A 25,216-nucleotide genomic window follows, 5' to 3' on the forward strand; every position below is an offset into this window, starting at 1 on the left:
CATTTTAAAATTATCTGAAAAAAACATTTATTAATGTCTGCAGTGCATCAAAAGAAATGTCAAATTAATTCAATGTTCTACTTAAACAGAATATGAAAATAAACATGACATACTAAACCTACACTTAGTGCAGAAAATGCAGACCTTTCTAAAGCACTTTACATTTAAGAAAGGATAAAAAAAAAAGTGAAATCTTGCAAAAAAAAAAAAAAAAAAAAAAAAAGTAAAGCCTTATGTCTTAGTAAAAAAATATATTTTAAAAAGTTGGAATGCTCCATCAAAACGGGTGAAAGTTTTTCATTTATTGAAACATAACTCAAAAAATATAAGACGTAGTGTACAATATATTACATAACGCACTCTTAAGTGCAAATTCATTCAAGTATGAAAATCTTAAATCCCACAATCCCAGACAATCATGCACATTTATTGTCAAAGGAAGCCCCATTATACTGATGTCCTAGCACCAAGTACAGTTTTCTGCTGGGAAGATAAACCAAATATATTGTGAACACAGATAAGTACATTCATGAAATGTTACATCTAAATTGCACAAAATGTCTACATGGTACCCCTCATTTATGAGCAAGCCTTCTGTGTTACTTTGAAGTCTCTCAAATTAATACTGGCAATCTTTTAAGAGCAGGCATATTTCATGAAATGCCCACACACAGTTGATCAGTTTTTTTGCTAGAGAATAAGTCTATTAGAGGTGCTGTGAAGTCTGATCGCTCCAGAACAACAACAGGTTTTTGATAGAGCTGGTGAAGTTGTTTTAAAGCTAAGTCACCACAATCTGTCAATGCTTTATCTAACATTGTCCTTAAATTTTCTAACGTGGGTTCAGATGATGCAGTTTTACCCAACGACAAACATGTTTCACGTTCATTTCGCTCTTTACAGGCTCGTTTCCGATTCTGCAAAGAATTTCGACGTTTGCTTTTTTGTGGGAAATCCCATTCATCAGAATCTGATTCATCATCTTCATCCGAGTTCCTACTTTCCTGCAGAAACTTTAAAAAAGATGATTCAAAGCCCATTGGCTTAAAGTTGGTAAGTCCAATGACTGCTTGAACTGGATCTTGTTGATTGCATTTTGTTGACTCAAGCAAGTCTGATTCTGCAGGATCTTGTGAAGGAACTCCTTTATAGTTTTCCTCTTTGTGACCTTTATGGAAACTGGAGATATTTTCTTTTCCACTAGACTTAGAAGTTCTATCCTCATTTCTCCTGTTAGAAGACCTCATGTCAGATTCATTAAGATTATTAGAGATTTTATTATGATGTGGTGATGTGCCATAAAAGTCTCTATCCACAGAGCCATTTTTTCTGAGGTCACTATTAGAGGTTTTGTGAGAGTCACATCTCTCATTTGATGTGCTAATATTACTACTACGCAAACTTAACCTGGTTATTTTATGATCCTGAAAGTGATCACTGCTTTTAGGACTGCCTTCTGGTGAACTGAATTCTTCTCTGTTCTTAGAAAGGTTTTTTACACAGTAAACCAGTTCACGTATTTGATTGCTTACAAATGCAGGATTTAGGTGATGTGTTAGCTTGTAATGCCGAATAATACTACTTTCTAACTTTACAACCGATGAACAGCCATGAACCATACATGGAAACTGTGTAACATCTGTATTTTGTGCACACATCTGTAATGCTTCTTTTCTGGTTTTAAATTCAACCTCCTCTTTTTTTCCAGCATTATTTTGAACCTTTACATTCTTCCTTTGAAAAAAACGTTTGTAGCGCTTGGGCTCAATATAGTTTTCATCCACTTCCTTTACTTTTTTCTTACGCTTTCTCCTACAGTCATAAAGGTTGCATTTTCGGTGACGTGTCATGTGTCGTGAATAGTTTGTATGATCCGTGAACACGGCAGTGCAGCCCTCTACATCACAGTAAAATTCAGATTCCTCACTTTCACTTTCGTCACTAAATTTTACTTCATCTTCCTCGGTTTCAGATTGCAAGTAGTTTTCATCGTCAAAACCATCAACCTCCTTCTCTTCATTTTCACTCTGATCATGAAATTCTTTGTAATGTTTGGACAACGCTCTACCACAAATGAAGCTTTTTTTGCATTCTTCATATTTGCAAGTGAATATCCTTCTACATTTATTTGTCTCTTTTTTGTTCTGCTCCTTATCTTTTTCCAAGCATAAAGACTCCCTGTTATATTGATGTACAAGCTGGTAATGGCGAACTAAGCCTCGCTGACTTGTAAAAGAAGCACTGCAAGATTTATGTATGCAGTGAAAAGGTTTGTGATACTTGTTTAAGGCATAACAAGACTTATCTTTCTCTACAATGCGCCTGGTTCCTCTCGCTTCTATAGAATTCAGATCATCAGGTCTTAAAGCACCAAAAGCATTACTGCTGTCAGTCTCATCGGACAACGAATCTGCATACGTCTCAGAAATAAAACCCTCTTGGACTGGAGATGTCCTGATATTACTGTGGCAGCTGACCTCATTTGTCAGGAGTTTTTCCCAGCAACCTGTGCGTCTTTGATGCTTAATACGTGGCTTCATCTTTTTATCGAATTTCCTGACATTTCTTCTTGGCTTTTCCTTCCCTATGTGGTGATCATTCTTATAATGAAAGCGAAGTAGAGTTCGCCTTGTAAATCGTCTTTGGCAGATATGGCACTCAAAAGGTGAAAATTTTTTTTGGAACATGTTCAGTTTAAGAGCTTTTTCCTTTGTATAGTCATGCTTTTTACAATAATGCAATAAAAGGGCAGCTTTTGTGACAAAAGCAGACTTGCAGCCCTTAAATTCACAGAAAAATGGTTTGGAGGATAATTGAGAAATATACTGGCTGGGGATCTTTTCTTTCTTCTTGGTGTTTCTATTTTGTGTTACTTTAGAGCTTTTAGGGGAATTCGCTATTGTTTCTTGAATACACGTATCCACATTTTTTAAATTAAGCTGTTTCAAACTAGTAAGAAGTTCAAACATTATGTCTTCTGATGTGGATGACTTTGTAAAGTCTTCAGATGTAGGAATCTCCTCCTCTTCACTTTTTATGTGAGCTTCATTTGGCATTGTAACATCACATAAACTTTCAGCTTCATGTGGCTTTTCAAGCAGTTCTTCAACACCTGAACTATGTAGGCATTCCTGTTTGATGTCACTTGCTGGATCAGTCATTTTGCATGTGCCCATGTTAAGTTTTTCAGTATTAATTTGATCTTTGCATTCATTTTTCAATGTGCAGTCTGGACCCATTCCATGATGCAAGCAGGGTTCTGTTTTGACTTGCTCAAGCTTTTCCTCATCCAGATTTTCAGATTCAGGCTCTGTTTTCTTAGAAGACATATTTCTTTCAATAAGTGAAGGCAGGTAATTACATGAAGAATTATTTAGATTGTCAACTTCATTTTTTAGGTTGTTGAAGAACTCGGTCCCATTGCCAAAGCTGTTCTCAGAATGTGCCACATGTGTTGCAATATGTTTCTGTAATTCAGTCTTACAATAATAAAATTTTTTGCACTGCGGAAAAGTGCATGTATATGCAGCATCTCGAAAGTGCTGAGCTTCATGATGGTACAGTAGTCCTAAGTCACTGAACACTAAGTGGCACCCTTCCAATTCACATTTGTATTGAAGTTCTAAGTGTGTATGTTTGTGATGAAGCAGTTCATTGACAGTTTTAAACCTTTCATTGCAGTCTATAGAAACACACATAAATGGATGGGAACCAACATGAATTCTCATGTGCTGGCTTAAGTGAAAATTTGTAATAAAATGTCGACGACAATAACCACATTTCTCTCTCATATTTTTCAAGTCTAAATAATGTTTTGCATTTTCATCATTGTTTTGGTGTTCTGCTTTCAAATGTATGCTTAAATATTTGAACTGCTTAAAGACTCTTGAACAGTCAGTTCCGGGACAAGGATAGACGTCTCTATCCTGTAAATTTTTGTCCCTTAATGCCCTGAATGACATATAACCGTCGGGGTCACTCTCAGGTTCAGGTTCAGGTTCAGGTTCAGGTTCAGGGGACTTTGCAGATTCCCGTTTCTTAGTTTCTTTCTTTTTTTGACGATGTCTCATTGGCATTTTCATATGATCCATTACGTGAGGAACAAATATTTCTTTCTTTCTGAACTTTTTTACGCACACAGGACATGTATAAATGCCATCTTCAAGGTGCATTTTAGCATGATGGAGTATTCGTGCCTCAATTACTTCTCTGTTGCAAATTACACAGTAAAATTTATACTGCAACCACCGCTTATATCTTTCAGAAGACCCAACAGGTTTTTTCACTTTAACATTTTCAGTTTCATTAAAAGTATATTCTTGAGTTTCTTCTGTCTGTTCAGAGTGATAATTATAACTAGCCAAAGAAGCATCCAAAAGATCAGGATCATTAACTGAAGGTTCGCCATAGCTCTCCTCCTCTGTATCAGAACCATCTTGCCCAAGAAGTTTAAGGCAGTGTCGCTTTAATGTCTTCCAATCCCAGAACTCTGGATCAAACAACCAATGACTTTTCAGGGCTAGAAGTAGTTCACAGCGTAAAGAGTTTGAAATAACACTAGATTCCTCAACATTCTTTTGATCAGGCTGAAGATAGAGCTCCTCCAGAATATTCAGTCCTTCAGTTGTTGGCTCAAACAAGAATTCTGTGAGCTGGCAGGCTCTTCTCACCTCCAAGTCTTGAGGTAAGAGACAAGCTATTGTTTTGCAAACTGAAGTCTTTGTGGCATCATTTTCATTTGAGGTGATCTGAAGTGCCCGAATGCAAAGCATAATTGAAACTGGAACGCCTTCATCACCAGCCTAAAAAGAAAAAGGAAACAAATCCATCAGCGAATAATCTAATGCCAAAAAATTTGTACATCCTACAGTTTCTGCCATTTTTGTCGATTTGAAATAGTTTATATTAAGTAAAATGACTGGTTAAGACAATATAACCATTTATAATAACTTATGATTACTTTCTTTTAGATGCCAAGTTAACAGCAACTTTGAAGACACTCTTATGCCTATTGGTGACACTATGTAACTAAATTTGAATTTCTTCAGCCACGTTTTTGAAGTGAATAAAGGGATTATTTACAGCATTACATGGAAGTGGCTAAATAATAAGCTGAAATGCTTACCTGTACTACTATTCTCTTAGCTTTGGAATACAAGCATCCCTTATTAAACAGTACAGCCAGGTCCCCAACATCAAAAACAATTTAAGCAGCAGTTTGGTCATAAACCTGCAACAGCCAGTCTGCTAATTCAAAGTGATTTTAATGTTATTTTTATAGAAGAAAAAAAACTGACTAACATGTCATACTTACTAGCCCTGTGCATTGAATTTGTAAAGGACAGCCCGGATTCCTCTGCTTGGGTCCCTCTTCGGCTCTCCTGGCCCCTCCCTCCTGTTGAGTGCCCCCACAGCAAGCAGCTTGCTATGGGGCACCCGAGACAAGCCAGAGCCGCGATTAGGCTCCGTCCCCTCTCTCTCCCGATTGGCCAACTGCATTTGATTAAAAGCAGCATGAGCCAATTGCGCCGCTGCTGTGTCTCAGCCAATCAGGAGGGAGAGTCCCAGATGACCGAGGCACTCGTAGACATCGCTGCATAGAGAGGGGCTCAGGTAAGTATTAGGGGGGCTGCCGCACACAGAAGGCTTTTTATCTTAATGCATAGACTGCATTAGGATAAAAAAAACCTTCTGTCTTTACAATCACTTTAGCATGTAAATGAGAACTAAGGATAAACCTCTTCTGGCCATAGTTCTCTTTTGGGTCACAAGTGTGCATTTACTTTTGTTCTCCTGTGACCCAGAGCAAGCTAATAGCAGGCTTTTGCCAAATGACGGGTAAGGAGTCAGGCTGTCGAAAGGGAGCCGAGAGATGAACCTGAACATATCATATTCAGACAATGATGGAAGATGTCCTTGGGATTTTAAGGAGAGAAAGAAGGACAGATGATAAAACAATGTGAAAAGAGGGGAGAAAAAAACCTTGGGAAGAAAAGAAGCCTCAAAACAACCCACCCAATATTAATGTAGCACAAGACAGGGTTCTTTACAAGTCAAGGCCAACAATTTAGAAAGACAACCTTGCGACTAAGGGTAAGAGGAACATCCCTGTGGTTTCTGAAGTACCGAAAGAACAAGGTTGAGATGTCACAGAGTTGCATACAGGAAGGATATTGTAAGCAACCCCCATACTAGGACCTTCAGAAAGGCCAATATTTAAGTCTTGATGGCACTCGGGGCCAACTATTGATCCAGAGCAGATTGGAGAGAGCACTCGCCCCTCACAGAACTTTCTGGGATAGAATTTAGTCAGCTCAAATTAAGAAATACATTTTGAAGAGCGTAGGGTACCTGAATCCAACAAGCCTCTGTCCCTCAGGACCTGGGCTTTAACAGCCAGACTGTTGAGTCAACAACAAAGAAGGATGGTAAACTGGTGTAGATAAGGTTGAAATAATCTTAAATAGTCACCAGAGCATCCATTATGAAGGCTAGAGGATCCCTGAAAAGGCAAAAGGTTTTGCCTGGATCAACCAAATTTAATTAATCAATAATTGGCCGTTTTTGCAGGTGAGTATAAATCTATCATGCAGACATAAGTCTGAATGCAGTTCAAGTTGCCCTATTTGCATATAAGAAAAAACAGAGAGAAGGTTCTCTAAAGAGGGTCAACAAAGAACACTTTTGAAAATACAAACCAGCTTTATTAGTTACCAAAAAGATAAAAACCAAATTGAAAATTCAAACAGTGGAAAAAGGAGCAATGTGGACAGACGGCTACCACAAACCAATTAAAAATTGGACAACGTTGTCACAGGGGGTTATAAAAACAAATGGGAGCAGCGGCTATACACCCACTCATACACATCAATCAATACATCATCCATTCAAATTGGAGTATAATAGTGTAGGTAAAGTCCAGGTTAATTTTGGTATTAGTTTCAGGTGTAGAATTATCTTATAGGGGAATATCCAACATACCACGGACAGTTCTTATACCAACGGTATATTAAGGATGTGGAGTAGGTGCACGATCTGGCCGTCAGGTCTGGATGTAATGTGATCCAATGTGGATCCCTGAATCTGAAAACAAACCTGATTTGTTACTGAAATTGGAAAGCGGTTCGAACTGAAACAAAGGAAAAAGGCGCACAGGCCTCCTGCAATACCATAAAAACTCCTTATTAAAAATAGCCAAAATGGCAATATACTCACAAAAGGTACACAAAGTGCAAGTAACAGATCCAGCCCCAACACAAATGTGTCCACTCACAAGGGCACAGCAGACGCGCTTCAAGGGCAGATCGTGCCATATGGGATGTGCGTGACTGGGAGGGTGCCATATGGCTGCCACCTGAAATAGTAGAGCACCCACCTGGCCATATTTGTACAATAGGTTGTGCAAGAAGTGGTATATTTATGAACTGGACGATACTCTGTATATGGTTGAGAAAATTAAAATTATATACATTTCCTTAAAAAGTTAAAATTCTTTAAAACAAGCCTTCACGGCCACCTTTAACTGCAGAACCGTGGAATTCTTCATTGTATATATTACACTCATACATACACACACACACACACACACACACACACACATATATAAATTTTACACTTTTGGCTATAAAACACATCCAATAAAAACATTTTTCTTTTTAAAAATAGGATTTTTTTCGTCATACTACCTGTAAAATCCTTTTCTTTGAGTACATCATGGGACACAGAGTTAGGCTAATATTCATTACCTACTGGGTTATACGCCATCTCTAGGTGAATGGACACTGGTAAACAAAGTCTTAGACAGGAAGTGATCCCCTATATAACCCCTCCCATACTGAAAGTACATCAGTTTTGTAGCTAGAACTGAAGCCTCAAAAAAGAGGGGAGGGATCTGTGTGTTCCATGATGTACTCAAAAGGATTTTACTGGCAAGTATAACGAAAAAAAAATCATATTTTCTTTCTCATACATCATGGGACACAGAGGCTAATATTCATTACCTACTGGGATGTCCCCAGAGCAATAGCCTTGAGGGGAGGGAGACACCCTGCCAAACAATAGCCATCAACATGGCAGCCTGCAGTACACTGCGGCCGAAAGCTGATGAATCCTTAGCTGCTCGAACATCCACTTGATAAAATTTTGTGAACGTATGCACGAAAGATCAGGTAGCAGCCTTACAAATCTGTGCCACAGATATCTGATAGCGAAAAGCCCAGGAGGTTGCTACACCCCTGGTAGAATTAACTCTCACCATAAAGGGAGGAGCTTTACATTTCAGACCATACGCTGAATGACCAATTGATGGACCCAATTGGCAATGGATGCTTTGGAAGCTGCCCGCCCCTTCTTGGATCCTTTTGGTAAAACAAAAAAGGAGTCTGATCCGTGGATCTCAGCAGATCTAGACAAACCTTGACTGCCCGGACAACGTCCAAGGAATGCAGTCGTGTCTCTTCTGTCGAACGAGACAGAGAAAAAAGGCAAAATAATGTCTTGATTTAAATGAAAGGCTGACACCACTTTTGGCAAAAAGGATGGAACAGGTCGTAACACGATCCTGTCGTGGTGAACGAACAAGTATGGTTCCCTGCACAAAAGGGCCGCCAACTCCGACACCTTTCTAGCCGAGGTGATGGCCATCAGGAAGGCTAGCTTGCGTGACAGCAAGTCTAATGGAATTTCCTTGATAAGCTCAAATGGTTGTTTCTGTAACACAGACAGCACCACCTTCAAGTCCCAAGGACATATAGGTGACCTAATGGGGGAAGCAAACAAGTTGCCCCCTGCATAAAAGTTTCGGACCAGCGAATGAGAAGCTAAAAGGCCTTTGGAAGAATACTGACAGGGCCGAAATCTGACCTCAGATTATACTCAAAGCCAATCTGATTTCCACAGCTGACTGTAGAAAGGAGAGAACTCTCCCAATCACATATTTCCGAGGATGCCATTTTCTGGCTTCACACCAAGCAATATAAAGATTCCAGGCCTTATCATAGATCTTCCTAGTGACAGCTTTTCTAGCATTCACTAGGGGAGATACCACAGTCCTTCAGCACCCTGGCTTCAATAGCCATGCCGTCAAATTTAGAGACTGTAAATTGGGGTGGGATATAGGACCTTGAGGCAGTAGATCGGGGTGGCGTGGAAGCATCCATGAACCATCTACCGCCAGTCTCATAATCTCCAAGAATCAGGACCTTCCTTCTGGGCCAGGCTGGTGCCACCAAAATGACTGGAACCCCCCCTCTCTCTGAATCCTACGCAACAAAATGTGGAAGGAGAGGGATCGGGTGGAAAGCATAAACCAGGGAGTACTGGCTCCATGGAAGTACCAGAACATCTGCTCCAATTGCCAGAGGATCCCTTGTTCGGGACACAAACTGCTGTAGCTTGTTGTTGAACCTGGATGCCAATAGGTCGACCTCAGGCCATCCCCAACACTGGCAAATTTCCTGGAACCCCCTCGGGTGAGATAACCTGCCTTCCAATTCGCTACTCCCGGAATATGGACTGCTGATAGAATCGGCACATGTCCCTCTGCCGAGGATAGTATGTGGTTCACCTCCTTCAGAGCTGAACGACTCCTGGTACAGTCTTGGTGGTTTATATAGGCCACTGCAGTGGCATTATCTGACTGAATCCCGATAGGGCAGTCATGAAGCGCTACCGTCCAGGACCAGAGGTACTTGCCCGTAACTCCAGGATGTTGATGGGCAGGTTCTGTTCTGTCCTTGACCATCTCCCCTGAGCTGTGCGCCCCCCTAGAGTCTCTCCCCAGCCTGAGAGACTGGCATCTTTGGTCTAAGTTACCGTGAGGAAGGATCTTCCCTTTCGCTGGTTCTGATCCTGCAACCACCAGCTTAGGCTTAAGCACGCCCGAGGAGAGAAGAACATTGGATAATACAGGGCTTGTCCTCTCCTGCTCCAAGCCAACAAGATGTCTTCTTGTATAAGCCTGAAATGAAAGTGGGCATAGGGCACTGCCTTGAAGGAGGACACCATCCTTTACAGGACAGGTTCCACTCAGAACAGGCCTCACCATGGTCGACCAAAGAAGTTGAGTGCACGTGCTCAGCGTCATATCCAGAATTTGTCTTTGGGAAATAGACGTATGAGTGCTGCCAGCATTGCTGTAGAGGATGAAGGGGTGGGGGGTCAGCCTGTCAGTGCTCAGACCATACGCCGCAGACTGCATCAAACTGGTCTGCATGGCTGTCTTCCCAGAAGGAAGCCTCTTCTAAAAGATAATTCACAAGAAAGCCTGGGGATATGGATTACTGGAACCATGTCCTGTGGTCTGATGAGATAAACTTATTTGGTTCAGATGGTGTCAAGCGTGTGTGGCGGCAACCAGGTGTGGAGTACAAAGACAAGTGTGTCTTGCTGACAGTCAAGCATGGTGGTGGGAGTGTCATGGTCTGGAGCTGCATGAGTGCTGTCGGCATCGGGGAGCTACAGTCCATTGAGGGAACCGTGAATGCCAACATGTACTGTGACATACTGAAGCACAACATGATCCCATCCCTTCGGAGACTGGGCGGCAGGGCAGTATATTCCAACATAACCCCAAACACATCACCAAGATGACCACTGCCTTTCTAAAGAAGCTCAGGGTAAAGGTGATGGACTGGCCAAGCATGTCTCCAGACCTAAACCCTATTGAGCATCTGTGGGGCATCCTCAAAACAGAAGGTGGAGGAGAGCAAGGTTTGTAACATACACCAGCTCCGTGATGTTGTCACGGAGGAGTGCAAAAGGACTCCAGTGGCAACCTGTGAACCTCTGGTGAACTCCATGCCCAAGAGGGTTAAGGCAGCACTGGAAAATAATGGTGGCCACACAAAATATTGACACTTTGGGCCCAATTTGGACATTTTCACTTAGGGGTGTACTCACACTTGTTGCCAGCGGATTAGACATTAATGGCTATGTGTTGAGTTTTTTTGAGGGGACAGCAAATTTACACTGTTATACAAGCTATACACTCACTACTTACATTGTAGCAAAGCATAATTTCTTCAGTGTTGTCACATGAAAAAAATATAATAAAATATTTACAAAAATGTGAGGGGTGTACTCCCTTTTGTGATGAAAAAAAAAAAAATTATATATATATATATATATATATATATATATATATATATATATATATATATATATATATATATACACACACACACACACACATACATATATATATATATATATATATATATATATATATATATATATATATATATATATATATACATATACACACACACATATATATATATATATATATACACATACACATACATACACACATATATATACACACAGTGGCTTGCGAAAGTATTCAGCCCCGTTGAACTTTTCAACCTTTTGCCACATTTCAGGCTTCAAACAAAGATATAAAAATTTTATTTTTTGTGAAGAATCACCAACAAGTGGGACACAATTATGAAGTGGAACGAAATCTTTTGGATTTTTGAAACTTTTTTAACTAATAAAAAAATGAAAAGTGGGGCGTGCAAAATTATTCGGCCCCCTTGCGTTAATACTTTGTAGAGCCACCTTTTGCTGCGATTACAGCTGCAAGTCGCTTGGGGTATGTCTCTATCAGCTTTGCACATCGAGAGACTGAAATTCTTGCCCATTCTTCCTTGCAAATCAGCTCGAGCTCAGTGAGGTTGGATGGAGAGCGTTTGTGAACAGCAGTTTTCAGCTCTTTCCACAGATTCTCGATTGGATTCAGGTCTGGACTTTGACTTGGCCATTCTAACACCTGGATACGTTTATTTGTGAACCATTCCTTTGTAGATTTTGCTGTATGTTTGGGATCATTGTCTTGTTGGAAGATAAATCTCCGTCCCAGTTTCAGGTCTTTTGCAGACTCCAACAGGTTTTCATCCAGAATGGTCCTGTATTTGGCTGCATCCATCTTCCCCTCAATTTTAACCATCTTCCCTGTCCCTGCTGAAGAAAAGCAGGCCCAAACCATGATGCTGCCACCACCATGTTTGACAGTGGGGATGGTGTGTTGAGTGTGATGAGCTGTGTTGCTTTTACGCCAAACATATCATTTTGCATTGTGGCCAAAAAGTTCGATTTTGGTTTCATCGGACCAGAGCACCTTCTTCCACATGTTTGGTGTGTCTCCCAGGTGGCTTGTGGCAAACTTTAGACGAGACTTTTTATGGATATCTTTGAGAAATGGCTTTCTTCTTGCCACTCTTCCATAAAGGCCAGATTTGTGCAGTGTACGACTGATTGTTGTCCTATGGACAGACTCTCCCACCTCAGCTGTAGTTCTCTGCAGTTCATCCAGAGTGATCATGGGCCTTTTGGCTGCATCTCTGATCAGTCTTCTCCTTGTCTGAGCTGAAAGTTTAGAGGGACAGCCAGGTCTTGGTAGATTTGCAGTGGTCTGATACTCCTTCCATTTCAAAATGATCGCTTGCACAGTGCTCCTTGGGATGTTTAAAGCTTGGGAAATCTTTTTGTATCCAAATCCGGCTTTAAACTTCTCCACAACAGTATTACGGACCTGCCTGGTGTGTTCCTTGGTCTTCATGATGCTCTCTGCGCTTTCAACAGAACCCTGAGACTATCACAGAGCAGGTGCATTTATACAGAGACTTGATTACACACAGGTGGATTCTATTTATCACCATCAGTCATTTAGGACAACATTGGATCATTCAGAGATCCTCGCTGAACTTCTGGAGTGAGTTTGCTGCACTGAAAGTAAAGGGGCCGAATCATTTTGCACGCACCACTTTTCAGTTTTTTAATTGCTAAAAAAGTTTAAAATATCCAATAGATTTCGTTCCACTTCACAATTGTGTCCCACTTGTTGGTGATTCTTCACAAAAAATTAAAATTTTATATCCTAATGTTTGAAGCCTGAAATGTGGCAAAAGGTTGAAAAGTTCAAGGGGGCCGAATACTTTCGCAAGCCAGTGTGTGTGTGTATGTGTGTATGTATGTATGTATATATATATGTATGTATATATATATATATATATATATATATATATATATATATATATATATGTATATGTATGTATGTATGTATGTATGTATGTATGTATGTATGTATATATATATATATATATATATATATATATATATATATATATATATATATATATATATATACACATACATACACACACATATATATATACATACACACAATTTTTTTTTTTTTTTCAAATAGCCAAAAATTTTTAACGCCTGTAAAGGAAACGCGGCTAAACGAGAGTTATCACGTTTACAAGCCGTTACAGGCATTTGGAATTTCAAATGCCTCTGAACATCGATCCTGAACACATTTTTTTGCCTAGAAACAACTATAAAATGACTCAGTGTACGTGTACTGATCAGACAGAGCAGAGCTCAGGGGCAGCTGAAAAAAAAAAAAAAAAAAAAAAACGCCCAACTGCTCTTAAACGTCCATTTACCAGCAGCAGTGTACATGAAGCCTAAGCGTATACTGATTGTTTATAGCGTCTACAAACTATGGGATATATTTATGGAATTTTTTATACTAGTAAAAGGTGGCAATCTGCGACTTATAGCGGGACTGCAATATTGCAGCGGACAATCGGACGCTGACACTTTGCGGGAACCAGTGACACCAATAAAGCGATCAGTGCTAAAAACATGCACAAATGACTGGCTGGGAAGGGGTTAAACGCCTAGGGCGATCAAAGAGTTAACCATTTGCCTATCCAGTGTTTGTGTACTGTCTGTGCTGCTTTTACTAGGGGGGGGGGGTTGATGGATTTTAGTCCCGTTTACATAGGTAGAGCTCGGTTCTGAGTCTCTGCCTGACAATTGGGGGGTGCAGGTGGACATCGAGTGTCCAGCACCCACAGATCGGCTTCTGCTGTAAAATAATCACGGAAGAAGCAGCCTGCCCGCAGGCGGAAGTGCATGATCCTGTATATATATGCAACCCGACCCAGAGCTGCCGCCCTGTAACAGCAAAACTGCTACAAGGCAGTCAAGCAAGTGGTTGAAGTGATTGTAAAGCTCAGTTTTGTTTTTTTTACCCCCTTCCTGAACCAGGGCATTTTTTTTTGCGATTCGGCACTGTACCCAAACAAAATTGACGTGACGTCACACACCCCCCCCCCCCCCCCCCCACACACACACACACACACACACACACACAAATAGAGCTTTCTTTTGATGGTTTTTGATCACCTGTGCAAGTTTTTTTTGTGCTATAAAAAAACAAAAAAAAAAAACATCAATTTTGAGAAAAAAAAATAAAGCAATATTCTTTACTTTTTGCTATAATACCGCCCCCCCCCCCAAATATATATATAAAAAAAAAAAATTCTTCCACAGTTTAGACCGATATGTATTCTTCTACATATTTTTGGTTAAAAATCGCAATAAGTGTATATTGATTGGTTTGCGCAAAAGTTATAGCGTCTACAAAATAGGGGATAGATTTAAGGCATTTTTATAATTTTTTTTAATTTTTAACTAGTAATGGCGGCGATCTGCAATTTTTATCTTGACTGCGACATTACGCCAGACAGATCAGACACTTGACACTATTTTGGAACCAGTGACATTTATACAGTGATCGGAGCTAAAAATAGCCACTGATTACTGTATAAATTTCACTGGCAGGGAAGGGGTTAAACACTAGAGGGCGAGCAAGGGGTAAGTGTGTTCTAACTGTGGGGGGAGATGGGCTCACTACAACATGACAGAGATCACTGATGACAGGGAGCAGTAGATCCCTGTCATGTTGCTAGGCAGAACAGGGAAATGCCTTATTTACATACGCATCTCCCCGTTCTGCCTCTCCTCTCCGCAATCGCGTACGTGGTAATCAGAGTTCGCGGGACCCAAGGGCACGTGCGCCACCCGTTAGGCAAGAATTTCAAAGGGACGTAAGGGTACGCCCTTTTGCCTGCTCGTGCCATTCTGCTGACGTAAATCGGCGTGCAGCGGTCGGCATGTGGTTAAATATCAAACATGTTATACTTACCTCCTCTGTGCAGGGGTTTTGCACAGAGCGTCCCCGATCCTCCTTCTCTGGGGTCCCCTGGCGGCGCTCCTGACTCCTCTTCTCAAGAGCCCCCACGGAGAGCCGATTTCCATGGAGGGCACTCGGGGCGAGCTCCCGAGTCTTGCTGCTGCATCCATTGACACAGACAGCGGGACTTGGCCCTGCCCCCCGTGCCACTGCATTTGATTGACAGCAGCAAGTAAGGGGGGGGGGGGTGGTTACAAAGAATGCATTAAGGGGAAAATATACTTGAGAGTTAAGTTGAGAGTTTAATATCACCAACTACTTCCAGTCTCATTTTCTACATTTCTAAGTCTCCAAGACAGAGCTCATGTGAGGGTCATTAGATTCAAAGAGACTGCCTGTACGTCTCACCTCTAGTGCAGACTCCCAGTTACTGAGAAGAAAGAATATGAAACACCAAAATTCAAAAATAAGTAGACATGATGTAAGGAGGACAAGCCACCATCAACTTTTTTTCTGTCTACTGTGCTAAACCTCCTGTAAGCAAAAGCCTATAACCCAAATGTCTAAGAAACACTACATTCCTGTGTCCCTCAATGGATGATAAAGATGGCAATTTGCTAAATAAATTAAACTGTATTAACAAATAGAGTGAATAAAAATATATTGCAAAAGGATAACTTTCCACCTACCTCTGTATGAACAACTTTAATGAGGAAGAAGAGATGCTGACGTGTTTTGGCAATCACACCAAATTGCCTACATCTTTCCAGAAAAGTACTTAAACAGGGATCAATTCTTCGCTGAAGTTTACTCCAAAACAAAGTTAGCTCCCTGTGAGAATGAAAATCCATAATAAAATTTCAAGCCATTAAAAGAAAAACCCACAAACCCATTTAAACTGTTACCCAATTACAATTCTCTAGGGTCTCTGCTAAAAAACATATAATGTTTGGGGGTTCTATGTAATTTTATAGCAAAGAAATTATGATTTTTGACATGTAGGAGCGAAGTGTCAGAAATGGCCTGGATGCGAAGTGGTTAAATGGGCTGCAATGACTAACTGCATATTTTATTGCTTTTACAGACCAGACTCTGAAAGATATTAGTGGATGTGTTACATGTAATAGGTACACAGTGCCTTGAAAATGTATTCATGCCCCTTGATATTTTCCACATTTTGTCATGTTACAACCAAGAACGTAAATGTATTTTATTGGGATTTTATGTGATAGACCACCACAAAGTGGCACATAATTGTGATGTGGAAGGAAAATGATAAAAGGTTTTCAAATTTTATAAATATGTAAAAAGTGTGGCGTGCATTTGTATTCAGCCCCCTTAACCCTAATACCCCTAACTAAAATCTAGTGGAACCAATTACCTTTAGAAGTCACAATTAGTAAATAGAGTCCACCTGTGTGTAACTTAATCTCAGTATAAATAAAGCTGTTCTGTGAAGCCCTTAGGAGGTTTATTAGAGAACAAACAGCACCATGAAGGCCAAGGAACACACCAGACAGGTCAGGGTTGAAGAAGTTTAACCACTTAAAGTAACGGCACACTCACTGAAGCAATGGCACATACGTTTGTGTCAGTGCGCATGTGACGATGACGTTGACACATGCAGATACAGGGGATATCTCCTAAACTGTGCAGGTTTAGGAGATATCCTGGGTAGCTACAGGTAAGCCTTATTATAGGCTTACCCTTAGCACAAAGTGGTCTGTAAGGGTTTACAACCACTTTAAAGACCATGTCTATTTTTCAAACTTGTTGTTTAAAAGTTAAAATCTGTTTTCTTTGCTAGAAAATTACTTAGAACCCCCAAACATTATATATATATTTTTTCGAACACCATAGAGAATAAAATGGCGGTCGTTGCAATACTTTGTCACACCGTATTTTTGCAGCGGTCTTACAAGCGCACTTTTTTGGGGAAAAATACACTTTTTTGAATTAAATAAACAGTAACGTTAGCCCAATTTTTTTTATATTGTGAAAGATGATACCAAACATGTCATGCTTCAAAATTGCGCCCTCTTGTGAAATGGCGACAAACTTTTACCCTTAAAAATCTCCATAGGCGACGTTTAAAAAATTCTACAGGTTGCATGTTTTGAGTTACATAGGAGGTCCAGGGCTAGAATTATTGCTCTCGCGCTAACAATTGCAGCGATACCTCACATGTCTGGTTTGAACATCCTTTTCATATGCGGGCGGTACTCACTTATGCGTTCGCTTCTGCACGCAAGCTCAGCGGGACAGGATGCGTTAAAAAAAAAAAAAAAAAAAAATTTTACTTTTACACTGTTCTTTAAAAAAATCTTCCCCTCACTCAGCTCCATGCCAAGATGGGGACAGAATCCGGTCACCTCTGCCAGCGGATTCGGTAAGCAGCAGAGGGCACTGGAGTGCGACAGGAGGGGGGGCTTTTGCCCTAGCGATAAAAGTGATCTTGCAGTGAATTCGCAGCTGGGACCACTTTTATCTTAAGGCAGACCGCCCACTGAAGTGGAAAACAGGGTTATGGCAGCTAGCTGCTGCCATAACAAAGAGCCGCCGTATGATGGTGGGCAGTCCGTAAGTGGTTAAAGCAGGGTTAGGTTATAAAAAAAATATCCCAAGCTTTGAACATCTCACGGAGCACTGTTCAATCCATCATCCGAAAATGAAAAGCGTATGGCACAACTGCAAACCTACAAAGACATGGCAGGCAAGGAGAGCATTAATCAGAGAAGCAGCCATGAGGCCCATGGAGCTGCAGAGATCCACAGCTTAGTTGGGTGAATCTGTCCACAGGACCACTATTAGTCTTGCATTCCACAAATCCTGCCTTTATGGAAGAGTGGCAAGAAGAAAGCCATTGTTGAAAGAAAGCCATAAGAAGTTCCGTTTGCAAGAAGCCTTGTGGGGGGGGCACAGCAAACATGTGGAAGAAGGGGCGCTGGTCAAATGAGACCAAAATTGAACTTTTTGGCCTAAAAGCAAAATGCTGTGTGTGGCGGAAAACTAACACTGCACATCACTGAACACACAATTCCCACCGTGAAACATGGTGGTGGCATCATCATGTTGTGCGGATGCTTTTCTTCAGCAGGGACAGAGAGGCTTGTCAGAGTTGATGGGAAGTTGGATGGAGCCAAATACAGGGCAATCTTAAAAGAAAACCTGTTAGAGTCTGCAAAAGACTTGAGACTGGGGTGGCGGTTTACCTTCCATCAGGAAAAAAACCTTAAACATACAGTCAGAGCTACAATGGAATGGTTTAGATCAAAGCATTTTCAATGGTTTTGAATGGCCCAGTCAAAGTCAAGACCTAAAGCCAATTGAGAATCTGTGGCAAGACTTTAAAATTGCACAGGCACTCTCCATCCAATCTGACAGACATTGAACTATTTTGCAAAGACGAATGGGCAAAAATGTCGCTCTCTAGATGTGCAAAGCTGGAAGAGACATACCCAAAAAGACTTGCAGCTGTAATTGCAGCGAAAGGTGGTTCTACAAAGTATTGACTCGGAGGGGCTGAATACAAATGCACGCCACACTTTCAGATATTTATTAAAAAAAATTTAACCATTTATCATTTTCCTTCCACTTCACAATGTGCCACTGTATTGGTTTATCACATAAATTCCCAATAAAATACATGTACATTTTTGGTTGTAACATGACAAAAATGTGGAAATTTTCTAAGGGTTTGAATATTTTTTCAAGGCACTGTATATAAGAAATAAAATGTTTTTGTTATTCTTCTAATCAATGTTGCAGTTCATTAAGCTGTTAGGCTGCATTCCCACTTGATCGCATGCAAAATCGCTGCGATTCACTCTGCGATTTCAAATAACTGCAAAACGCGGGGCGCATTTGCGATGCCATTACTTCTAATAGCACCCCAATCGTGCTGCGATATTGCCAGGATTGTAAGGTGGTAAATCGTGCTGCAATCGCAGCAAATCACACTCAAATAGGAACATGAGCTTCTTTTGAGTGATCAAAATCGTGCCACGATTGGGGTGCAATTACAAGTAATGGCATCGCGATCCCGCCCGCCATTATACAGCACGAGGCCTCCTTCACACAATCGGACTCAAAAAGGGACCAGCAGACACGATCGGGCCACCCACTGTCTTCTATGGGGAGGCGGATGTTGGTGGACATGTGTCCATCCCCTCCTGCACTATCTGGAAAAGGCCAGCTAACACAGGCAGAGCAGCCGACCTGTACATGCTCAGTTGTGTCTTTTATGCTGGAGAGAACATTTACTTGTTCTCAGAGATAGCCAGGTCACATGATCTTGACATCACACATGTGGGTGTGTATACAGGCTAAAGTGAAAATCTCCTCCTTCCTGAACTCTTAGCACTGGAGAATCTCTGCAGTTTATCATGTAAACCTGGTATACAGACCATCCAAAAAGGTATATAGTGGCAGTATTTTAATGCAAAAAGAAGATTTATAAGCTGTGGGCACTGTGGGGGCGGATGAACTATTTTCATATTACTGTTTTTTTGTTTGTTTTATTTAAGATATTTTTATTGGGTTTAAAGATAAACCAACATACAAAAGGAAAAAAAAAAAAAAAAAAAAAAACTTTGGTTGTTCATTGGTACACATAAACAAGCAATACAATCTTTTAGTCAATAAATATCAATTCACCTATATCGTGTAATTATTAAAATTCCATTAAATTGACTGTACTGTCAGTGTGAACTTCATATATCAACAATGGAGATCAGCACATTGAAGTACGTGGCACGACCAAGAAATGACAATATAATATATTGACTCTTGGGTAAGGGTCAGAGGGCTAGCTATCCATCTACCCCAAATTTTGTGTAATGTCTTATTCCTTTTCCAGAGTTCAAATGTAAGTTTGTATAGTGGTATAGGATCGTTAGCTTTAACCAGAGGGATTTCAGAGGGGTCTGTGTTCCCTTCCAAAACAGCAAGATAGACTTTTTAACATAGAAACACAGAATGCTGAGTAGTCTCTTAGCATGTGACGGTATGTGTAAATCACCTAAGATGCCTAGAAAGCAGTTCTTGGGATGGTCAATTTTTAGGAGACCCACCGCCGAAGAAATTAAAGAACCTACATCTGCCCAGAAGTCTTGAACCACTGGACAGGACCAGAAACAGTGTAGGAAATCAGCAGTTTGGCCACAGCCTCGAAACACTCAGCCGAGGGGGTTAGCCTCATTTTATGTAATCTAGCTGGAGTAAGGCGAGAGTGGTGAAAGATTTTGATGTGTATAATGCGGTCCCTAGAAGAGATAACTGAGGTCTTGTATGTGTCACTAAATTCCGACCAGTCATCTTCTGTGAGGGAAATGTCCATAGAGGTCCATTTCGTCTAACCCTAGATTCCGTATGGCTTAAAAGTCAGTCGTGAGGGCAGCATAGTAAGTGGAGATGAGTTTAGTGGGATCAGGGTGTCTTTGCAGTTTCTCCAATGGGGTATAGTTATAGGGACATCCAACGAGCCAAACTGGGAGCAAACAGCATGTCGGAGCTGATAACAGGTAAGACCGTGGTAAGTCAAAGTCAATGCATAGTTGGTGGAAAGATTTAAAACCCTATGCATTGTATAAGCGACATAGGTATTTAACCCCTTTAAAGTACCAGCGTATGGTATTGGGTAGGTTCGGGTTGAGCACAGTTCCTGCATATTGGGATTGAACCACAGAGTTATTGAGGGAGGTCGACCAAGATTGTTTGGATATCTTCGAAACAATTGAATGAAATAATGAAAGAGAAGTAGCTAATATGGATGTGCCTAGACAAGCTAGAACACGGTCTATAGAGGTCGACCGATTTGGGGTTTTCTCTGGCGGATGCCGATATTTAGAAATCGGGGAGGCCGATGGCAGATATATGATGCAGCTTTTTGCGGCCTATTTTTCTTCCTTCATCTCAAACTCACCCACTCCCATTCCGCTCCCCCCTGTTTGCTCCTTTCACTCTACCACACACTTGATGTCCTCAGTATAGATGGCACTGACAGGTTTGCAAATCCTCAAACAATCCATGTTAATTGCAGGTTGTGAGGCAACAAAACACAAAACATGCCAAGGGGGTGAATACTTTTGCAAGGCACTGTATGTTAGTTTCACACACACTGAGCAGATCTGGAAAGTGCCAACCGCCACGCTTGTGGGAATGGTTTGGTCAGTGTTAAATATCAGCCTAATATGGATAATAATCGGGCGATTTCTCAAAAATGGCCAAATATCAGCAGATATATCGGTGGACCTCTACCACCCTCTATAGATAACGTTATGGAGGGTAGTACATGCATTTGCTGCAATCGGGTGCAGCCAATCATGAATATGGACCAGTTGAGATGCTAGATAAGATAGATAAAAGTTAGGAAATGCCAAACCTGCCAGATGTGTCGGCAACCTTAGCGTTTTAAGTGCCATCTGGGGAGGTCGGCCATTTCATAAGAATGTCGTGCAAATTGTGACTATACGCTTAAAAATGGATTTAGGGATTTTACAAGGGGAGTTAGCCAGAACATACAATAACTTAGGTATATAATTTTAAGGGTGTTGGCCCTGCCCATGAGATTTAGAGGCAAGTCCATCTATTGCTTGGTTTGTTCTTGTAGCGGAGTTAATAAGGGACCTAGGTTATTCGCAACGTAAGACGATAGAGGTATCTTTACCACAACCCCAACATACCTAAAGGAGGACACAGCCTGCAGTCTGGAGTCTGGGTGAATCTGGGGAATCGCAGCGGAGGCCAAAGGAAAGAGATTAGGCTTATCCCAAATCACCCGGAAGCCAGAATAGTCGCCAAAGGTGTTAATTTTGGAAAGCAAAGTGTGAAGTGACTCATGAGTATCAGCTAGGTATACCAGGGTGTCCTCCTCGTACAGCGAGATTCGTTCCTCTATGGTAGCAATGGGGAGACCCTAAAGGGGAACATTGGATGCGTACAGCAAGAGGCTCCATAGCTAGAGTGAATAGGAGAAGTGACAACGGACACCCCTGCCTTGTGCCCCTAGTGATTTGGAAAGAAAAATCGGTAATGTGAGTTAACTTAGATACGAGCCACTGGAGAGGTACAGAGGAGTCTTATCCATGCTATAATACGGGGGCCAAAGCCATATAGCAGTAGCACCTGAAAGAGATATGGCCATTCCACACTGTCAAAGGCTTTACAAGTGTCTAGGGACACGATGGCATGGGTGGGGGGACAGTTATGGGGGGGTACTGTATATTTTGGATCTACCAGGTATAAAGCCTCCCTGATCGCTGTTGACCAAGTTCGCAACCACAGCAGTCAGACGTTTTGTCAAAACTTTGGCTAGGATTTTAACATCCACATTAATGAGATATCGGGCGGTATGAGTCACATTTGAGAGGGTCCTTGCAAGGTTTCAATAATAGTATAATCAGAGCTTCCCGCATGGTGGGGGGAAGAGTTCCTATATCTAGGGTCTTGTTACAGGTATATGAAAGAAATGGGCATAATAGATCTTGTAACTGGGCATACCATTCGTCCGGAGATCCATGTGCTGGTAGCTGCAAAATGGCCGCAGCGATTTCATCAACAGGAATGGTGCCTCCAATTCTTCTCTTTCAGTCAATAGGGAGGGGAGAGATATCGGCCAAGTAGTCATTTAGTTGGGATTCGGTGTAGTCAACCCTAGATGTATAGAGGTCCTTGTAAAAGTCTAAGAAGGCCTCCATAATATCCCTAGGGGTGTCACTAATTTGACTCTGTGTAGTTAGAATGCGTGGGATAGAAATAGGAGAGTCGGTCAGGCCTAGTCAGGTATGCCAATAGGAGTCCAGCTTTGTTACCATGTTCAAACAACTTGAGCAGCGTGCAACATGCGTTTTTGTGTAAAGGTCTAACAAATGGAGCTCGAATTCCCTGCGACTGTTTTTTCTAGAAAAAAGACAAGAATTCCGCATACCATTGCTGCAACTCTGCGTACCATTGATGCATCTCTTGTGTTGGAGTCAGGGTTAGTAGCATAGGCAGGCTCTGCTGTGAGCATGACCGTCTCGAATGCCTCAGTACTTTGCTGATTTTTTTTGCTTATAAACACCAGTAATGGACAAGAAGGTACCCCTCAATGTGGTCTTAAAGGCCCCCCATTCTGTTAATGGATCTACTGTGTCCAGATTGTCTTTCCAATAACCAGCAATGCCCTTTTTGCATTCCCCCTGCACCACCTCATCCTCCAGCCAGTAGGAATTAAAATTAATTTCTTGGCGTATAGTATAGGACACAGGATCTTAGCCATTTACCTGGGCTTTATGCAGCTACCATCAGGTGACTGAACACTGGCAAAAAAAAAAAAAAAAAAAAAAAAGAAGCTGTTAGGACATCCCTTACATAACTCCTCGCGCCAACAACTAGCCTCAGTTTTGTAGCAAGCAATAAGGAGATCATAAGAACAGTGGGGAGAGACCTGTGTCCTAAAATGTTCTTCAAGTGACTGGCAAGTTTTAGTAGTATTTTCTGAGCTAGATCATAAAAGGACAGGGGAATTCAACAAACTTCTAGTGACACTTTTCTGCCAGCATTGCCCTATAAAATGTCCTGCATCAGTTTATAAAATCCCTGCTGCTTGTTTCAGTAGCTTTACGGACATGTGGCAAAGTCACGTAGTTCTTACTATCGCCACTTTTACTAATGCACCAAATTCAAAAATAAATTACCTTCAGAACCTAGCTCACGAAAACAGTAAGAAAACCAACTCGAAGTTGATGTACAGAAACAGGCAGAGTGCCTGTCTCTGTACACCATGTAGCAGTGCAGCATATTTGTGCATCCTAGCAACCAGCAACACTGACCGTGAGTAGAGCCTGATTGGGGAAGCGTAAAATTTCCCATCAGGTGTGCTTCCCTTGTGATTGAGAACAGTGAGCAGATCTTAATACCAATAGCTGGCTGTTGGCTTGGCTATGGATCTGCCCACTGCCAGTCACAAGGGGAGCTAGTGTCCAAATCCCCATCAGGTTCTGGCCCATACAGCTTTAAAACCAAACTTCAGTTTTCATGTAACAGTTTGAACCAAGATGGTCCAAAAGAACCATTTCCTTCTCTAATACATGCGGCCACTGTCAGCACTGTATAAAATGTATGTAGCATCAGCTACAGTAGAAAGCACCGTATTGCAGCAATAGTACGCAGAATTCTTGTATTGTTTCTAGAAAAAAAATAGGATTTTTATAACAGCTTACCTGTAAAATCCTTTTCTTGGAGTACATCATGGGACACAGGGCACCAAGTAATTACTATGTGGGTTATAGCCACCTTCAGGTGATAGAAACTGGTACACCCTAAACAGGAAGTTGCCTCCCTATACAACCCCTCCCATACCAGGAACACCTCAGTTTTTGTAGCAAAGCAATATGCATATAACCCAGAAGAAGAGGGGAGGGACCTCTGTGTCCCATGATGTACTCCAAGAAAAGGATTTTACAGGTAAGCTGTTATAAAAATCCTATTTTCTTTATCGTACATCATGGGACACAGAGCACCATAGTAATTACTATGTGGGACTCCCCATAGCAATGCTATTTGAGGGAAGGGAGACACAACCCGTAGGGCGCCAACAGACTTGAGGACTTATACTGCTGACTGCAGCACACTGCACCCAAAGGCGATATCGTCATGCCCTTTTTTACACCCACTTGATAAAGTCTGGTGAATGTATGGACTGCAGACCAAGTTGCGGCCTTGCAGATCTGAGCCATGGAGGCTTGGTGATGCACTGCCCCGGAAGCATTAACTGCTCTAGTGGAGTGCGTTTTGACATGAAAGGGTAAAATCTTACCTTTTAATCATTAGGTCTGAATTATAATTTGCCGAATCCACTTAGCAATAGTGGATTTCGATGCTGCCTGTTCCTTCCTAAGACCCTTTGGCAGCATAATAAAACATCAGTCTTTCAGCCCTGAGCAGTCGTCTTTAACCACTTCCAGCCCGCCCACCGTCATATGACGTCCTGGGCTTTGAGCGGGTATATCTGAATGATGCCTGTAATTACAGACATCATTCAGATATTGCCGGTTTCAGCCGGCAAATCTCTACACCATAGGAATGATCATAGCGGCCGTTCCGCCGCTTGATCGTTCATATGGGAGGCGAGAGGAGGACACCCCCCCCCCCCGGTGCTTGTTCCGACTCACCGTTACGATCGGTGAGGCGGAGAGCGGATCCGCCGGCGCCGGGTGTAGATCATAGAGATTCTCTATGATCATC

At 41.5% G+C, this 25,216-nt stretch overlaps 1 protein-coding gene across 1 annotated transcript in view; it reads right to left on the reverse strand.

The window, feature by feature from the left end:
* Nucleotides 1-231: 231 nt before the first annotated feature.
* The window catches only part of RLF (RLF zinc finger), a 95,231-nt gene continuing 70,246 nt past the window's right edge, over nucleotides 232-25,216 (reverse strand). The window contains exons 7-8 of the mRNA XM_073615455.1: nucleotides 15,679-15,820; nucleotides 232-4,802 (exon numbers count right to left, since the gene is read on the reverse strand). Coding sequence (XP_073471556.1) covers nucleotides 654-4,802; nucleotides 15,679-15,820 — 4,291 coding nt within the window. The 3' untranslated portion in view covers nucleotides 232-653. The remainder of the gene's footprint in view (nucleotides 4,803-15,678; nucleotides 15,821-25,216) is intronic.

This window comes from Aquarana catesbeiana, linkage group LG02 (assembly GCF_042186555.1).
Source record: "Aquarana catesbeiana isolate 2022-GZ linkage group LG02, ASM4218655v1, whole genome shotgun sequence".
NCBI lineage: Eukaryota > Metazoa > Chordata > Amphibia > Anura > Ranidae > Aquarana > Aquarana catesbeiana.